We start from the raw sequence: 19,024 nt of genomic DNA on the forward strand, positions 1-19,024 counted from the left end.
GCTGGTCGGTTGCGGGACACGAAAGCTTTGTCTTTATTAACAACAGAAAAAAGAGCTTTGGGCAATGAGACTACTCTTACATCATCATTAATCTTCAACAGGAGATGACAGGCCTGTGTGGGGATTTGGTAACACTAAATATCGGACCACTATTACATAGATTTTCACCACTGTACACGGGTTAAGGGTGATTCCAACAGTGAGTCAAAGTTAGGTGTTGAGATTGTGCCAATGTAATAACCTTCAGGAAAACTTGCTCTTAGCACTTTTCCAAACGCTGCTGTGATTGGCTGAGCACAGACTGATCATTCACTTGTTTCCGTCGCGAGTGGCTGGAGCCTATCGTTGTGGACAGTGGCCAGGTAGTTGGGAGGGTGATACAGGGACAAGTCACTATACACTCACAGCAGGGTAGGCTAAAAATAAATGTACTGATTCATTTGATTTGTTTGAATGATGGGAGAAACTTCACAAGTCAGCACAACCACAATCGTCTTGCAGGGGTGGTGCCATATATTTTAGGTTGGAGGAGCTAAGAAGGTGCTAAGGATTTCCAAGTGGGCGCTCACTTTACATGTTAATTTACAGCCTTTTAACAGTGGAACGTACCCCCATCCTGTATCATATTTGTGTTTAGTTAGCACCCAGTAGTGACTTATAAAACCTAATAAGGAATTTTTTGTTTTTGTAGTCTCATTATAAACACTCTGTTGTTTCCATTTGAATATTTTTAGTCATTATTGAATGTCCTATGAAAATGTAGCAGAAACCTTTGAGGAGTATTTCGTTTCAATACTAGCTTGAATATTGATTATAGGATTGAGCCATATGGGAAAAAATTGTTTTTTTCCCCCCTCATATTGATCGGTTTTGATTATTGCTTCAATTTTATGCTGTCTATTCAAAAACGAAATAAAAATGGCTCGTGGCATTGAGTTTATGAACATACAAAACCATATAAATGTTTAATCACTGCCATTTAACACTGTTTTTCGCTTCCACAGTTAGAACTCTGCTCCAAGCCACATGGAGTGAATATGATTAACAGAGATTCAGCAGCACGACCACATCTCAGCCTCCTCCTGCTGCTCTTCTCCAGTGAACAACAGCTCACCTCAACCACACTTCTAATTACCCAGAAGCCCTATTTATACAAGCCTATCCCGGTAACACCGCCTGCCTCTGCTCTCATGACCCCTCCCTCCCACCCCATGTCTCTAGTTCATCTTTCAGCCCAAAGACCTCAGCATCTACAGAGAGGAGGGGGGAGGATGGTCTTGAATCAGCTGGGCTAATCTCCTGAGACAGAGCCCCTGAGTCTCTACAGCCTCCGCATCTCTCCATACCATTGTTGTGCCATGGTCTTTGCCAGTGAAATCAAATGCTTTTACTGAGAGAGGACTGGCTATAAACCTCTTGATTCTAAAACTCAACTATATGACAGACAATTAGACTTGACTAATTCACAATTTTCTCAATCTTTCAAATAACTGCCCAGTCCTAACTGATTACCACCTTGATTTTTGATAATTTTGACCATGTTGCATCAAACAAGTAGAAGCAAGCATTCATTGTACACCGTCTGTGCTATAAAAGTACTCACTTTACAGGGTTGTATTCACGTACACTGCAAGTTAAAAGTTTGAACACATCCTCATATAATATTTTTTTGTTACTATTTTGCTAATTCCATATATTTTTCTTCATATACTTGATGTCTACTGTGTGTATCTAAAATGTACAAAGAAAAAAAGTTAAATAACTATCCTTTTTTTAATGTACATCCAAATCTTCAAAGCAGCCACACTTTGCTTTAATACACTTTTATTTAATACATTTTTTTCTTTGCTATATAATTCCATATATCTCGCTTCATATATATGTCGTCTTCTCTATGTATCTAAAATGTAGAAAGCAGTAAAACTAAAGGAAAGAAAAAACACTGAGGAATGAATGAGAGGGTATGTCCAAACTTATGGTTGTGTAATCCGATGTACTATAGCCGTGTACATCAGGGGGGTCCTTCCTGTGTCAAAGACATAATAAAATTAAACAGTGTCATTATAGGGCCCTGATTAAATGGTTTGTGTTTCGTCCTATCTCCTGCCTCTGTGCCCTGGACACACACTGACCATGTTGAGCTGTCCCCCTCATTAACCCACAGATCAAGTTCCTCTGACTGAGCTCTTCCTTAATGAACTACTCATGGACGAGGCCGAAATGTAATTACACAACACACAGACACGAGGCAGGCCGCGGCAGCAGATGTTAGACCCTCCGAGAACAGTTTTAGTTATGAAAGCTCTTTAACAGGTTATATCATTATATAATGAGAACTTTTACACTTCATTACACTTTGGAAAGCTGACAAATGTTTAACCTTTGAAGGGGGATTTTTGCAGTGAATAACAACGACCATAATTCCATCTCGAGATCGATCGATATGGGTTTTTCCATGGCTGATGGCGATAACGACTGTTTGGGATTCAGAGAAACTGACGCAATTGGGCTCTGTCGATATTTTTGGGCCGATATGTAGGGCAGATTTGGGTAATTTTAGCCAAATGAACGACTCTAGTTTGTAGTAAGACAAGGCTGTGAATCAGTTTGTACTAAATTCAAAGACCAGTGTAGTCACATTATTGCAACGCCCTCTCTGGAATTAAGTGTTCAAATAAAGCTATGTTCTTCATGTTCTTCATGCATATGGAGGTAGGTGGTCGGCCAAACAAAATATCGGCCTCTGCTGGAGATTTAAGGCTGACAGTGATAGAATTATTTGCAGTTTCATCCATCAAGTGACCCCACTGTAGAGCACCAATGTGTTGTAAAATAAAATATAAAAAATACTTCCATGCCTTGCTTCCAGTTTAAAGCTCAGATAAATGAGAATGGTTAAGGAAGGGCACCCATCCAGTATAAAACCTACCCAACATGGCCCTGGACACTAAAAGCTGTGGCCTCAGAAGGGTAATACAAAGTCATTTTGTATATATTTTTTTAAATTGGTGGTTAATCCAAATTCAGTTTTTAAGTTTGATGTATGTACTCTGTTAATGCACTTCAACATCCAGTACTACTCTATTAATCACAATAACAATACACCATCTAGCAAGGCAAAAGAAATTACAATTTGTCCCAAGTCCAAAGGAATATATAAGGTATTCATAGGGCCAAATTCAAAAAGCAATTTGACAATACACTTTTGCTTTGCCAGTAATACAGAATATGAACTGCACCATTTTCTATAAAAGTCTGGAAGGTTGGGTCTAGGCCAGGGCTAATCTGTTACACTTTGGAGACAAGCCAAAAAAACAAAACAAAAAAAACCCTAAAACACTGCAATATTTATTCCACAAACATTAAGTCTTGGAAGATGACTACATTGTGGGGTCTTAGGTGCATTTTTCAAAGCAATGTTATTTATAAGAGACAGTTTACCAAAAACAGTTCAGAAACACTGCTACTAACGCCTGCCTCATTTGTATGACAAGTATAGTGTAGACTGGGAAGAACATCAAAGGCAAAGTGCTTTTTTAAGATGGAATTGTTGTGGCCCCAGCGCCGTATCCCGTTTGACTCGCGGTAACCGACGTTACGTAAGGCTTTAATCCAGCTCTGCTACTTCTCTGCCCTCCCTCTCCTCCAACTATCAGAATAGTTATCCTCATTTTGCCAACATTTTAATGCTAAATAGCATTCTAATACAAACATTACACCGTTTGTTATAGGAAGCATTCTTATAGCGGACCATTTATTGACAAGGTCTCCAATTAATCAAACCTTTTTATCAAGATGGACATTCAGTCAATTGTCAATAAGCTTGGCTCTTTGTCATAGCCCTAATACTGACCCATGTTTTCTCCCTATAACTGGACAGCAGCAGGCTAGGTGTTTTTGTCACTTACACACACACTGCCTGCCCACTGGGGCCCCATCACAGAGGGGAGTGAGGACAGGAATAGACTGCCCTTAAACATTTGTAGCAGGAAGCACTAATGTGGCACACAGTAAACCAAAAGATTGTTTCAGCTCCAACCAGAGAGTTGTAAAGTTGCTGGAACCCTCGCTAAGGCTCTTCAGCACTCCAGGCACGCTTTAGATCAAAGATGCCCCACTATCTATTACCTATTGAGATTAAGTAAGTATAACAGCTTTACAGTTGTAGATAAGGGGAATGTGAGGTGCAGGGTCAAGGGGGGACAGTGAGAGAGGAAGCCAGAGTATGGCACAGCAATGATGGGTATGCAGATGGCAATTGAAATAACAAGTGGCTACTTATACAGAGTAAAAAAGTGAACTGGTTAGCATTTCAAAGCACTATTTTAAATCAACACTGGCGCCCTATGTTAAGTTGACACTGAGCTTTGCTGGTTTAACAGTTTGAGTGACACTAGAAATGCGAATGGGCAGTCGTAAGTTTATGTTAACTTATAGCAACAGGAAGCTACATGTAAAGCAACGATGTCCGACAGGGAAGCATTAAAAATAAATGGCATTGATTTATATAGGGCTGGGCTGTCTTTAGACGTCTACGATATACTACTACAGATATATACTGCTACAGATATGTACTGCGATAAACAAGACTACTCAAACTACTTTATGCTACTGACACAATAACAATAATGCAAGATAATCCTTTTAAATAAACAGTATCATTGAATAGAACCAACAATTAGCCACAAAAGTCACTTATTTAACTCTTTACAGCTCAACTCTTATTAGAGTATTAGCACAAAAAATACTCCAAATCTTCACATTTTTACAAAGAAACTGCACACGTGACAGATATATTTTTTCAGCTTTCATATATTGAACGAAAGTTGATAAGTCTTATTAAAAACACTTTTTTAATTTCCTGAACATAAACAATACTTTTGCTCATTTAGCACAGAAATAACAAATTTCTGAACTGTGCTCCACATGTTTTACTGACAGGTTTGACTGTAGACTTCTTGATTAAAAAAACAAGCTGATCATTGACGATTACAAATAGGAAAATTCTATTAATTACACAGCCCCAGACTAGTATAACACTTTACACACTTAGCCAGTCCATGTTATTATTCATTCACTGCCCAAACTCGGTGGTGTTGTTCGTGGCAGTCTATTTGAGTCGCCACAACAGGGACAAACTGAAAAACACATGGTTGAGATTCTGCAACAACCTCTTTTTTATAAGTCCAAAACTAATTTTTTCATATTGTTATTATTAGATGGTTGTTGTTAGCTTTTCTATTACGGTGGAGTCAAAGCTATTTCTGAAAAAATGACAGAAGGTCCAGAGCCCACTTCAGATCTCACGCTGACACTATTATTAGACAGAAGAGGGACCAGGAGAGGGGCCTAGATACACGCACATGCACACTCCACTCACACGTGCACTGCTCTATACGGTAAACAAGAGAGTGAGAAATCTTTAAAGTCAGCAAGTTATTAAAAGAAAGGTACAAAACAGATTTAGGTTACGTTACGTAACAACAAACACCCCATTTAAAACATTCACTCTGCAAAACGCTATGACGCAGGACTTTTTACAGAAAATACTATTTCTGGAAGTATTCGTTCAGGAGCGAATGTAGTATGTCGGACAAAAAAAAAAACTGGGATTTTCACCTTGACCACACAAAATGTCATCCAGAGAGAGATCACATTTTTTTTAAAAACAGTGATGGCTAAGCTTTTATCAAATGTAAATAGACAAACTCACTCATAGCACATTGGCTGAAGAATCTCTGACTCCATGTTCAGATACAAGCCTGAGTTTACTGGTATGATGATTTGGGGCAGAAAACTGATTTCACCACAAAAAAGACCAATAAAGTCCCTCTTGTAGTACTTGCTACCAGGACAACGCATTACGAAACATCTTTTTAAATATGCCAGAATTAGAATTTGTGTTTTGGGTTTTTTTTTGTCTGTAGCCTCTAAACTGTACAGCAAGTGCAAAGTCTCCATAAAACAGTTGCACTCCCCTTGGCTAAGGACAACTCACCTGACCATCATTTAATATCATGTTCTACTGCAGTCATCTCTGACCCTCAAAGTAAATGTACTTCCGTCTCTGTCCAGGACGACCACTTGTGTGCATTGTTTGATGCTATATTCGTCCTTCTCTGTCACTCGTTACAAGAGCAGCTGCTGAGAATATGGCGAGGTTAATGGGGGCTACACAGAAAACCAGAGCCCAAGTGTACATCACCCATCCATCCGATTCCCAATCAATATCCAGATAATTGAATTAATGATTAATCCCTTGCCTAGTTAATCATAGGCAAGGCTGGACGCAGAGGGAGAAGCCCGGACAGGGAGGTGAGAAACGATGGGTTGAATGTTGAATGACCCTCCACCATTCTCGTCCTGCCTCAGTCGTAGATCTGATTTCCCCTGATATTAGCACTGCTAGAGCATTCGTCAAAGTCTTCATGCACAATGTCTGCTGCAAAAGCACCCACACACACTACACTAACAATTGTAAAATATACAGAAATAGCATGTGGTTATCGGGTGCCACATGAGCCAGTTTTGAGGTCATCTTGGGGGGTCCCAGGATGGAGCAGATGTGATCGTACTCCAGACTTTGATGAGGGTTGTCAGTGCCGGTTCCAATAAGACACTTTTTCAGCCTAATTCAGCCGCCCACCAACCAGCTGCTTCCTATCCTGGCAGATCATCAAAGTCAACCCATTTGGACCACATGGTTTCACTTCTGTCATAGGGCCAGGCAATGATACTTCAAACTAACTTTTAAAACTTACCAATTGTTATGATTGAGGTGGGAAAGAGGGGATTTTAGCCGTTTTGCTTCACAAAAATGGAATACACTACACGCAAAACTGGATACACTGGTGACACAATCGCAATTTAATAGTCTGGTAACTTTTATATAAACACCTGCACCAGTTTTTAATGTTTTACATGGACTATACTTGTTTGTTTTTCTACTTGTCTTGTATTTTAAACAGGGCACCCATGAAAAAGAGAGACAAGGTGCTCTCACTGGGTTCCCCTGTATAAATAAAGATAAAGAAAATAGAAAAAAGAAAACTTAGCAATAACAATTGGTAAGTTATTTCAAGCACACAGTGAGCATTGCAGGCTACATGACATAAAATCTGCCAAAAAAACAAACAAAAAGGCCAGTATAACTTTAGTTGAACCAGTGCAACTTTCTGAAGACAGTTGCAGTGCATAGAGATGTCCAAAGAGGAATCAATGCCACGGTGGTTAAGTATGCATTTGCGTTGGGGCCTACAAAAACAACCTAAGTAGGACAGCCAAGTTCATCTCTATGCTCCACATTGGCCAACCATCAGTCCATTTGTAGCCACTGGCAAATTCCCCATTCAACTCCACAATAACATTGCAAAGCCTATAGTCTGTGGCAATTCAAAGCAGTATTGATGTTATCACAGTAACAAACAGAACGCATGCTCTCATTTTAAATCCTCACTAAACAAATCAGACATGGCATTATGGGGTAAGAGCTACAGTTGTGTTGACAGACGGGCCCTTACGTATCTGGTGATGATATTCCGTAGACGGCTGAAATCCATCCTCACGACGGTGGCGACAAACCGTGCGCCAGAGACGTTCAAACTCTCTGCAGGTGTGCGCAAACGCTACCTAACATGGACTTTTACGCGTGTATCCATGGCTCCACCACCACCACTGCCGCCGCCGTGTCCGTGAACGCGAGGAGTAGTTGCAGTCTCTCTCAGTCAGTCGCCTCTACTGATTTTCATGGCATCCCTATGAGGAGCCGTGAAGCGACGCACAGCCAGCCCAGCACCAGGCGCACTCCGGCCGCTGGCTACATTTCAGAAGCTCCCTCACCTCCAGTCGAAGCGCTATACCGTGCTGTAACTTGAATTGCTTCTCCACGTGGCCTGTGTGAGTTTTATTCTGGCTTAAAACGGTCCCTCATGGTGTATGTGTTAAAGCGGTGGGTCCTTCGGTGAAAGCGGCGAACGTCCACACACTGCGCGCAACCGGAGACGTCGACAGAGGCACGCATGCGCACATTTTCCATGGTCTGATTTGGTTTCTGCTCCATTGGCGCCTTCAGAAACCTCCACACAACACTACCCCTGCTGTCAGATATACTATGATAGTACATAATGCGTGCGTAAAGGGGTGTAAATGTAATAACCAGGGCGTAATGTTCTGAGAATGTGTGTGTATATGCTCAGTTTTCCTCATAATCTCACTAATATTGTTGTTTCATCTTGGTGAATCTTCAAATTCCAAGTATTTAGCATCACCTTTATACATTCTTGGATACTTGAATGATGAATACTTTACTTAAAGCAAAGCAAATGCATGTAAAGGTGAACATAGTCTTCATTATAGACTACACCAATGTTTACCAGCCCTTTTCAGTACTAACATTTGCAGTAGTGTACCATATATTTAACCTTTAAGTATATTTAGACAGCGGCATTTGACATGTTCTAAATGTCAGACACCCCTCATCACTACACACCCACAGCTCCAGCCCGTCATGTGATCTGACTGAATCCTCTCATCTGGTCCCCACACAGGCTGTTTATGCAGATTACATAACTGTTGTGCTCAAAATCTCTCAGAATCCTATATCAAAGCACAGATATCACAGGCCTAATCTGGTGTAACTAAGTGCGACGGTTAATTTGGAAAAAAAAAAAAAATACAGATTATCCAAACTTACAAAGCATCTGTCAGAGGAAGGAGAGTGTGGTTATCTTTAGCTTAGACATTTCATTTGTGGACATATGGCATTCAATTAGCAGACACTATTAATAATAAATGAAGGATGAAGTACTTTCAGACCTGACTTGGTAATGCATATAGGGGTTGTTTATATTTCAGCTCTATCCTGTATGCACTAGTGGTTAATGCAGAGGGCTTTAGGGCAGACATCACAGCTTTATTTGAACCTAGAAGAAAATACATTATTGTTGACAGATAGTAGTTGAACTGGCCAGTCCTGAATGTGTTGCGAAGGTTGATGTTTTTCTGCTCGTGATTATAGCTGGATGGTTATTGCTGTGGAAGAACTGGGTCATTGTTGACTCCCTCCTTCTGTTTCACTGTGGCTGAGGGCAGCTGCATATGGGCACACACTTTTGTTTTCTTTCAGTGCCTTTTTGATCCAGTTGCTTTAAACATTCTTGGATATTATGAAATAAGTGAATATTTAATGTGTGTGCCAGTTGATCCTTCATGAAATATTTCACAAAATATCCACTAATATCTCACATGTCTATAATCACATGGAGGAATAGATCACTGTATCAACACTCATTTGTGGATCCCACAATCTCACCATCAGATTACTCGAGAACAGAGTAGACCTGTAGCCAAACAAGTAATAAATAATGTTAATTTGATTAAATACACAATTTACAAGACATTCTTTCTAAACCATCATTTTTGTAAGGTTAAACTTTGTGAGGTTGTTGTCCTCCCTCCTTAAAGATGTGAGAGGCTATTTGCTTAGCAGCATGTTCCATTGAGTAGTAGCTTGTATTGCTGCATCTGGCTCATGTTTTGTGTATTTATCACAGCTCCTGTTGCAGAGAGAGTAGCTGACTGTGTACTATTGTCAGCACAAACACTAGATCCTATTGTGCTGCACACGTGTATTCTGAATGTATCAACTGACCATTGCAGGGACAGAATTAGGCTGTGTGAAACAGAGTTGTCGTAACGGTGCGGATAGGACCAAAGGATGCAGACCAGAGCAGTTTTAACAGTGTTTATTTACAGCGGTGAAAATGCAGTCTTTAAACAGGTCACAAGAGCAGGTACAGGAACCGGGGAGCGGGAGACGGGTCAGGCGGGTGCGGTGCAGGTAGAGGCGGGCAGGACAGGACCAGGACGGGGATAGAAGCAGGTGCGGTACCAGGGCGGGCGGAGCAGACGAAGACCAGAGCGGGGAGCGGGCGACAAACCAGAGACCAGGACCGGACAGGAGACGAGACGAGCAGGAGACGAGACGAGCAGGAGACGAGACGAGCAGGAGACGAGACGAGCCGGAGACGAGACGAGCAGGAGGCGATACCGGGACTGGAACGTGACGGCAGGAGCTGGGCGAGTGGAGGCAGGAATCTGGAGGGTGCATAAATCCAAATGAGCATTTGCAGGAGAGTACCAAATAACAAAGCTTAGCTAGAAACATTCACGTTTTACACGCGGACGGTCTGGCACCGAGTGTAGACTGCCAAGCCTTCTTGTACTCAGCAGCAGGTGGTGGTGATTAGGCTGATGCACCCCAGGTGTGCACGGGAGGAGTCAGGCACTCCACCCAGCTCCAGACACACAGGTAGGGGAGGGGGAGAGAGCACGGGAGGACAGGGAAAACTGACATCATGACAGTACCCCCCCCCTAAGGTCCACCTCCTGGTGGACCCCCAGGCTTGTCAGGATGAGCGCGGTGGAAGTCTCTCACCATGTCGGGGTCCAGAATGCGTGCCCTGGGCACCCAGGATCGCTCCTCCGGACCGTAACCCTCCCAATCGACGAGGTACTGGAGGCCCCTACCACGGCGACGAACGTCAATCAGGCGGCGGACGGTGAACGCCGGGTGGCCGTCAATGACTCGGGCGGGCGGTGGGGGATCGGCCGGAGGGCACAGGTCGCTGGTCCGGACTGGTTTAACCTGGGAGACGTGAAAGGTCGGATGAATCCGGAGAGACGGGGGTAACTGGAGGCGCACCGCCGATGGATTTATGATCCTCATGATCTTAAACGGTCCCAGGAATCGGGGGGACAGCTTACGGGAGTCCGTCTTCAGCGGGACCGTCTTGGCGGAGAGCCAAACCATCTGGCCAGGTTGGTATACGGGCGCCGGGACACGGTGGCGATCGGCCGTCGCCTTAGTGCGCGCTCCAGCCCGAAGAAGGGCCGCCCTGGCCTTCTTCCAGATCCGGCGACAGCGCTGGAGATGGCGCTGAACAGACGGGACGGCGAGGTCCCTCTCCTCCGTGGGAAAGAGAGGGGGTTGATATCCCAGCGATGCCTCGAAGGGGGACATACCAGTGGCGGAACTCACGAGGGAGTTGTGAGCGTACTCTATCCAGGGCAGGTGAGTACTCCAGGTCGCGGGGTTGGCGGAGGCTGTGCACCGTAGGGCCGACTCCAGGTCTTGGTTGGCCCGCTCCGTCTGCCCATTAGATTGTGGATGGAACCCGGACGTGAGGCTAACCGTGGCCCCCAAACTGTCGCAGAAAGACCGCCATACCTGAGAGGTGAATTGGGTCCCTCTGTCGGACACGATGTCCACCGGGATGCCGTGGAGTCGGAAGACATGACTGGTCAGCTGGTCGGCAGTTTCTTTGGCTGTGGGGAGCTTAGGCAGGGCAACGAAATGGGCGGCCTTGGAGAAGCGGTCCACAATGGTGAGAACCACCGTGTTCCCCTGGGAAGGGGGAAGGCCCGTCACGAAGTCCAAGGCGATGTGGGACCAAGGGCGACGAGGAACTGGGAGAGGATGCAAGAGACCAGAAGGGGGTGAGTGGGAGGCCTTGGCCCGAGCACATACCTGGCAGGCGGCGACATAAGCCCGGGTGTCTGTGTCCATCGTGGGCCACCAGAAGCGTCTCCTGAGGAGGGAGAGAGAGCGACCGGCACCAGGATGGCAGGCGAAACGGGAGGCATGGACCCACTGGAGCACCTGAGACCGGACAGAATCGGGAACAAACAGTTTATCTGGAGGGCCGTTACCTGGGTCGGGGTCGTTGGTCTGGGCCTCTCGGACGGTGTCCTCGATATCCCAATGGACCGCGGCCACCACACACGAGGAGGGGATAATTGTTTCTGCGGTGACCGGGCTATCCTCCAGGGCGAACTGGCGGGAGAGGGCATCTGGTTTGACGTTCCGAGATCCGGGGCGGTAGGTGAGGAGAAAGTTGAAGCGGCTGAAGAAGAGGGACCAACGAGCTTGACGGGGATTGAGGCGCCTGGCGGACTGGATGTACTCCAAGTTTTTATGGTCGGTCCAGACGATGAATGGTTGCTCCGCCCCTTCGAGCCAGTGGCGCCACTCCTCCAAGGCCAGCTTTACGGCAAGGAGCTCCCGATCCCCCACGTCATAATTGACCTCGGCCGAGGACAATCGCCGGGAAAAGAAGGCGCAGGGACAAAGGCGGTTGTGGGGGTCGAACCTCTGCGAAAGCACGGCCCCCACTCCCGAGTCGGAGGCGTCGACCTCCACGATGAATTGCCGTGAAGGGTCGGGCTGGTGCAGGATGGGAGCGGAGGTAAATAGTCTCTTAAGTTTCTCGAAGGCTGTCTGCGCCTCAGGAGACCAGGCAAACTGCAAAGCAGGAGAGGTGAGTTTAGTTAAGGGCGAGATAACCCTACTAAAATCCCGGATGAAACGTCTATAAAAATTGGCAAAGCCGATAAATCTCTGGAGCTGTCTCCGGCTGGTAGGAACGGGCCACTCAGTGACAGCCTGGATCTTTTCAGGGTCAGCTCTTACTTGGCCCCGCCCCACAATGAAGCCCAAAAAGCTGACCTCCTCTGCGTGAAACTCGCATTTCTCAGCTTTCACGAACAGTTTATTCTCGAGGAGGCGCTGGAGAACCTGGCGAACGTGCTGATGATGCTCCTGGGGGGACCGCGAGAAAATCAAGATGTCATCCAAGTAAACAAAGACGAATCGGTTAAGGAAATCACGGAGCACATCGTTGATGAGGGCTTGGAATACGGCAGGGGCGTTGGTGAGACCGAAGGGCATAACCAAGTATTCGAAATGTCCCAGGGGTGTCTTGAAGGCCGTCTTCCATTCGTCTCCCTCCCTGATGCGCACCAGGTGGTACGCATTCCGCAAATCCAACTTGGAGAAGATGGTCGCACCGTGGAGGGGCGTAAATGCCGAGTCCAGTAAGGGAAGCGGGTATTTATTCTTTACAGTTATATTGTTCAGACCCCGGTAATCAATGCAAGGCCGCAGGGATTTGTCCTTCTTAGCCACAAAGAAGAACCCCGCTCCCACGGGTGAAGTGGACGGGCGGATGATTCCGGCAGCCAGGGACCCACGGATATAGTCCTCCATTGACTCGCGTTCAGGTCTAGACAGGTTATATAGCCTGCTAGATGGTAGTGGGGCACCCGGCAGGAGGTCAATGGCGCAGTCATATGGGCGGTGGGGCGGTAAAGAGAGGGCCTTGCTCTTGCTAAAAACCTCCCCCAGGTCGTGATATTCAGCAGGCACCGAGGACAGATTGGGGGTGTCTGGGGACGGATCAGCGACAGGAACGGACCTCCCGGCCGGAGGGAGGGCGGACCGAAGGCACTTGGCGTGGCAATCGGGACTCCAGCCCGAAACTCCGCCCCTGGCCCAATCGAAAACAGGGTTGTGGGCGCGTAGCCAGGGGTAACCAAGGACCAGAGGAGAAGCGGAGGAGGACAGGACATGAAACTGACGGTTCTCTTGGTGGTTGCCGGACAGAATCACGGTGACAGGTTCTGTGATGTGAGTGATGTGCCCCAGAAAACGTCCATTGAGCCCCTGGGCATTTAAGGGGCGTTCGAGGGGCTCCAGGTAGACCCCGAGCTGCTCCGCGACTTGGGCATCAATAAAGTCCCTCTCAGCCCCGGAGTCGATAAGGGCGGAAACGCATAAGGTCTCTGTGCGAACGCACAGGGTGGCGCTGAGCCGCAGTCTATTAGAAGAGTCCAGGATGTGTTGCTCGCCCACCAGTACTCCCAGTGCTACTGGTGGGCCCCCCCTTTTGGCCGAACTGGGCAAGTGACCACATAGTGTCCGCGCTCACCGCAGTAGAGGCAAGCCCCGGCCAGACGACGCCTCCGTTGACGCTCCTCGGCCGACACAAGGGTCCTGTCGAGTTGCATGGGCTCATCCGGCGGGGGCGGGGCAGCGCGTGGCTCCGGCGGGACCGGTGACCGGCGTCTCTCTCGGCGACGAGCCCGTAGGCGGTTGTCTATACGGTGAGTGAGGGAGATGAGGGTCCGCAGGTCGGGGGGTTCGTCCCGGGAAACCAATTCATCTTTCAAAGTCTCGTTCAGGCCCCGCACAAACACAGCCCGCAGCGCGCTGTCCGTCCAGTCCAGCTCCGCCGCATGTGTCCAGAATTCAATGGAATAATCCGCTACCGTCCTGGAGCCCTGGCTGAGAGTCAATAACCGGGAGGCAGCATTGTCCTGGTAGTGCGGGTGGTCAAACACCAGCTTAAACGTGGACACAAATTCATTAAAATCCAGGCGATCCACAGACGTCTTCATTAGGCGCGCCTCTGCCCACTGGAGAGCTCTGCCCCGGAGTAATCCACATATATATCGGATCTTGGTGGCCCCCGAGCTGAAACGAGAAGGGCATTGCTGGAACATGAACTCGCACTGGAACAGGAATCCGCGACAGAGGTGAGGTTGTCCAGCATACGGCTCCGGATCCGTGCCTCTCGGCTCCGGGAGGCGTGGCGGCGCTCCAGCTGCAGCAGGCGGGGTGACGAGGAGCGCGGCCACCTGGTGGTTAAGCTGTGCCACCTGCTGGGACAATGTCTGATTTAGCTCCAATAGAGTTCGAATGGATTGTTCATGCTGACCCAGCACCGCCTCGGGGTGAGAGTGCGTGAGGCGGCGCGTCTGGTCCGGATCTGAGCCTGCTTGGTCCATAGTGGCCAGACCGTTCTGTCGTAACGGTGCGGATAGGACCAAAGGATGCAGACCAGAGCAGTTTTAACAGTGTTTATTTACAGCGGTGAAAATGCAGTCTTTAAACAGGTCACAAGAGCAGGTACAGGAACCGGGGAGCGGGAGACGGGTCAGGCGGGTGCGGTGCAGGTAGAGGCGGGCAGGACAGGACCAGGACGGGGATAGAAGCAGGTGCGGTACCAGGGCGGGCGGAGCAGACGAAGACCAGAGCGGGGAGCGGGCGACAAACCAGAGACCAGGACCGGACAGGAGACGAGACGAGCAGGAGACGAGACGAGCAGGAGACGAGACGAGCAGGAGACGAGACGAGCCGGAGACGAGACGAGCAGGAGGCGATACCGGGACTGGAACGTGACGGCAGGAGCTGGGCGAGTGGAGGCAGGAATCTGGAGGGTGCATAAATCCAAATGAGCATTTGCAGGAGAGTACCAAATAACAAAGCTTAGCTAGAAACATTCACGTTTTACACGCGGACGGTCTGGCACCGAGTGTAGACTGCCAAGCCTTCTTGTACTCAGCAGCAGGTGGTGGTGATTAGGCTGATGCACCCCAGGTGTGCACGGGAGGAGTCAGGCACTCCACCCAGCTCCAGACACACAGGTAGGGGAGGGGGAGAGAGCACGGGAGGACAGGGAAAACTGACATCATGACAAGAGTAAAGAGGCTGACATCATGACATTTAAAATATAGTCTTTAGAACTGAGTGCAAAGTATACTCAAAGTGTCTGCTGCTTTTTCACATAGTGCAACGGGCCTATCCAGTGCACTACTGCTGCTATAACCTGCTGTGATTATGATTATAATGCAGATACTTGGTCCAGGAACACATTCTATCTATCTATCTATCTATCTATCTATCGATCTATCTATCTATCTATCTATCTATCTATCTATCTATCTATATATCTATATATATATCTATATATCTATATATATATATATATCTATATATATATATATATATATATATATATATATATATATATATATATATATATATATATATATATATATATATATATATATATATATATATATATATATATATATATATATATATATGTCAGTTTTCTGTAGAATACATGATGTTTTTCATGCCATGAAAACATAAATGGAATACATTAATACATTTAAGATAACTTTAATGTGGAACATTCCGGCAAAGCAATAATGTCTCCATGGAGACGAGCAGGAAAGTGACATCTTTAAGTGCATTTGTCCACATAATACAGGACAGGGCTGTAACATGCTGTACCATAAACTCTCTGCACAGCTCGATGGCAGAGCGCTGCAGAAGGACTGTGGTGCCATCTAGTGTTGAGACTGGAGAAACACAACGTACACTGTACGCAGTTATTTCAGCTCAGGAGTCAGGGCGCTGTTAGTGTAGATTCAGGTAATTTGGAAGCTAATTAATTGCTTTGATTAGTTTAAATTGGAGGGCCACTGCAGTATGAGTTAATTCTCTATCACGCCAAAACAAATGCAACAGAAGGCACCAATTAAGCCTATAGTGTTTATTCTACAGTTAATTATTAATTATAGCAAGACGATTGAACAGCTGTATTAGACTGATTTGTTTTTACTTGAGTGGATTTGTTTTGGAGTGTGTAAACTCAACACTGATGGTGTGTGTTTGCGCTACAGGTGCGTGCGCTCCACGGCCCACGTCCACAGTGACAGCCCGCGGCGCCGAGGTGCACAGTGGGAGTAAGCAGCGAACATACCCCAGGACGCCAGTACCTATATGCGTAAATATAATAGGTGTGTTTTTCTCGTCTCTGGTGCGAGTGTGCGTCACATGTCTCTTTTCACCGTGCCCACCGCTCCTGCCAAGAGAAGGGCTTAAACCTGCGTCTGGAGATGGGGAGCTGTGGAGATCCCAGGGAACGTATGCTTGGCACCGTGAAATAGGATTTGGGAAGGGGCCGAAGCAATGAAGCGAGAGGCAGAAGAGCAACTGCCAAGTGCTCTCTACGGATTTGGTGCCCCCCTCCTCACCCCATAAACATATTCATATGTGTAGACGGGGCGGAAAAGTGAGAGGATTGTGGGTAGGAAGGCAAAGAAAAGGGAAAAGTATTATGGGAAAGAACGGTGTTTGGAATAGTGAAGTCTGAGGCAGTGACCTGAACATGTGTCAAACTTAAACAGCTGTGTAATCCAGGTGCAAAAACTATGGCAGGAACACAAGCTTGTATGTGAGACTTTTATTCCAGGTAAAATGAAATACAGCAGAGTAAATACAAGGACAATACAAGGACAGCAGGCCAGCGCACACATAAAAATAACACCACAGAACAAAATATAATCTTAAATGTAATATCACAGACATTTTAGCAGGATCTGAGTAAAAATGTCTCTCTGGATATGTAGAAGTGAGTGAAGAAGAACTGATCAAGCCCTGAGTGACAAAGAAAATGTACTTTGAGGGTTTGGTGCTTAAAAAAATTGAGATATAACATGAAAAAGTGAAACTGTGTCTGTCCCTTTCAGTTATATCCCAACAGACAGAAAAAGGCCTGTAATTATGTTCTATTGCCACACAGAACAGTAAGCTGGTAAGTTTAAGTGTAAAAAAAAATGCAAAGAAATGTAAAAGAAGAATAAATGCAGCTTAAAGGGAATATTTACCACCAGTTTTAAGCTTGAGTATAACAGGATAACATTCAAATTAAATGAACAAGTAATTGAGTAAATCTTAAAGTATTGAGTTTGAAAAATGACATGAAATTTTATTGCAGGAATTTAAATACCAGTTATGACGGCTGAATTATACTGATTATAGTTTGCTTTGAAATTAACTGTTGACTATTTGTGAAGGAGCAAAATATACAAACACAAGTATATGTTTCTAAATCAGTAAATTAGTCACAATGGACATTCATTTCTAAAAAGAAAATCTAAAATGAAATATATATAAAAAAAATATGATGTTGAAACCCTTTCCTTCACCCCTGTGCCATACATGTGCCCCATGCAGATTCTTGCTCAAACGATTTCTTCCTCCCCCTTTTCTTACCTGGGTACAAAGAGAAGGACTTGTGCAATTTGGCCATTACTCATATTATTGGTGGAGGCTGCAAACCGAGCTTGGCTCCATTCCTCGGGGGTAATTGGAAACTGCAGGTGTGAGAGGGCACATTAGCATACACAAGCCTTGCACAGCATTCAGCCTGAGCCCTAATGGCAGCGTGAAAAATACATCTATCACGCTAATGCCCAAGAGATGGATGTGTACTTAAGTTGCGCTGCGGAGACCAGTCAGAAAATGTGAATCGCCTGTGGAGTTCGTGGGCACTATTTTTTAAGGGTGTATTTGTGTTTATCAGAGACTTCGAGAGTGCAGCACAGACACAAAAAGTGGCATAGAGCAGATGTTGTGCAGTGTGTCAGATTAGGTAGGTCTGGACCATATGCTAACTGGACCGAGGACAGGTGGATTCTGTGAAACGTACAATACTTTAACTTTGCCGTGCCCCGTCCGGCGTACAGCAGGCACAGCTGATTTTCAGCATCTGTTTGCAAATGTGCCCACAACCTTCAGCTAAAAATAAATCAATAAAACCTGTAAAAGATACACACATACATGGGAGTTACACAAAAAAGTCTGGAGTATCAAAAGGCACTATTAAACACATGAAGTACAAATAATATTTCACATAATACTTACAATTATTATTATTATTATTATGTGAGAAAGCGAATGTCCATACAGGTTAAATCAGTAGTAAGGCAGCAATTAGCAATTATTCAGTGTATCTAAAGTGTTATAATTAAATGTGTTTGTTATTTTTATTCAGGGATCACACGAAAACAGGGGCCAATGAAAAAGAATGTTGAGAACCAATCTTGTATTACACTGGATCCAGCTATACAATTCTACAGGTTTTGTCTGTACACCTATAAAACACAGTGTCATGTGACTAAACTTGGTCATTAATAACAAATAATAAACTAATATTTATGATACACACAGAAAATGAGCAGGAGCGTACTGCCACTATCGCTTATATATTCAGTGTAATTTAAATCTGTGTATTGTGTAATAGGTAAACACAGAAAAATCTGAAATCACATGATAGCTTTCTATTCACGGTTCCCTTTTCTTGCAGATAAAATGCCACTTTCTTTGATCATTAATTTGGTGCACTTGTGTGAGTAATGAAGGTATATTAAAAAGCTTAATAATAGCAGCGTTATAGGCCAATAATCCAATTGGTCGGGTAATCAAGAGATATTTTTGTACCAGAACTTGGAGAGCTTAAATGTGGTGGAACACTTTGTCAACCAAAAAGAGAAAAATTTGAAGCATTTAATGAATTTCTTCTTGGGGGTGGGGTAATGACACATTCAGAGC

The 19,024-nt window shown here is 45.4% G+C and overlaps 1 protein-coding gene across 5 annotated transcripts in view; it reads right to left on the reverse strand.

The window, feature by feature from the left end:
- LOC117389102 (phospholipid-transporting ATPase IH-like) overlaps nucleotides 1-8,005 on the reverse strand; it is a 30,045-nt gene extending 22,040 nt beyond the window's left edge. For 4 of the 5 annotated variants that reach the window (XM_033986696.2, XM_055230813.1, XM_055230815.1 and 1 more), the window contains exon 1: nucleotides 7,521-7,946. In XM_033986696.2, the coding sequence (XP_033842587.1) occupies nucleotides 7,521-7,559 (39 nt within the window). In that variant the 5' untranslated portion in view covers nucleotides 7,560-7,946. Of the gene's footprint in view, nucleotides 1-7,520 lie in introns of all 5 variants that reach the window. The other variant, XM_033986697.2, reaches the window with a different exon arrangement.
- Nucleotides 8,006-19,024: the final 11,019 nt, after the last annotated feature.

This window comes from Periophthalmus magnuspinnatus, chromosome 21 (genome assembly GCF_009829125.3).
Source record: "Periophthalmus magnuspinnatus isolate fPerMag1 chromosome 21, fPerMag1.2.pri, whole genome shotgun sequence".
NCBI classification, from domain to species: domain Eukaryota; kingdom Metazoa; phylum Chordata; class Actinopteri; order Gobiiformes; family Gobiidae; genus Periophthalmus; species Periophthalmus magnuspinnatus.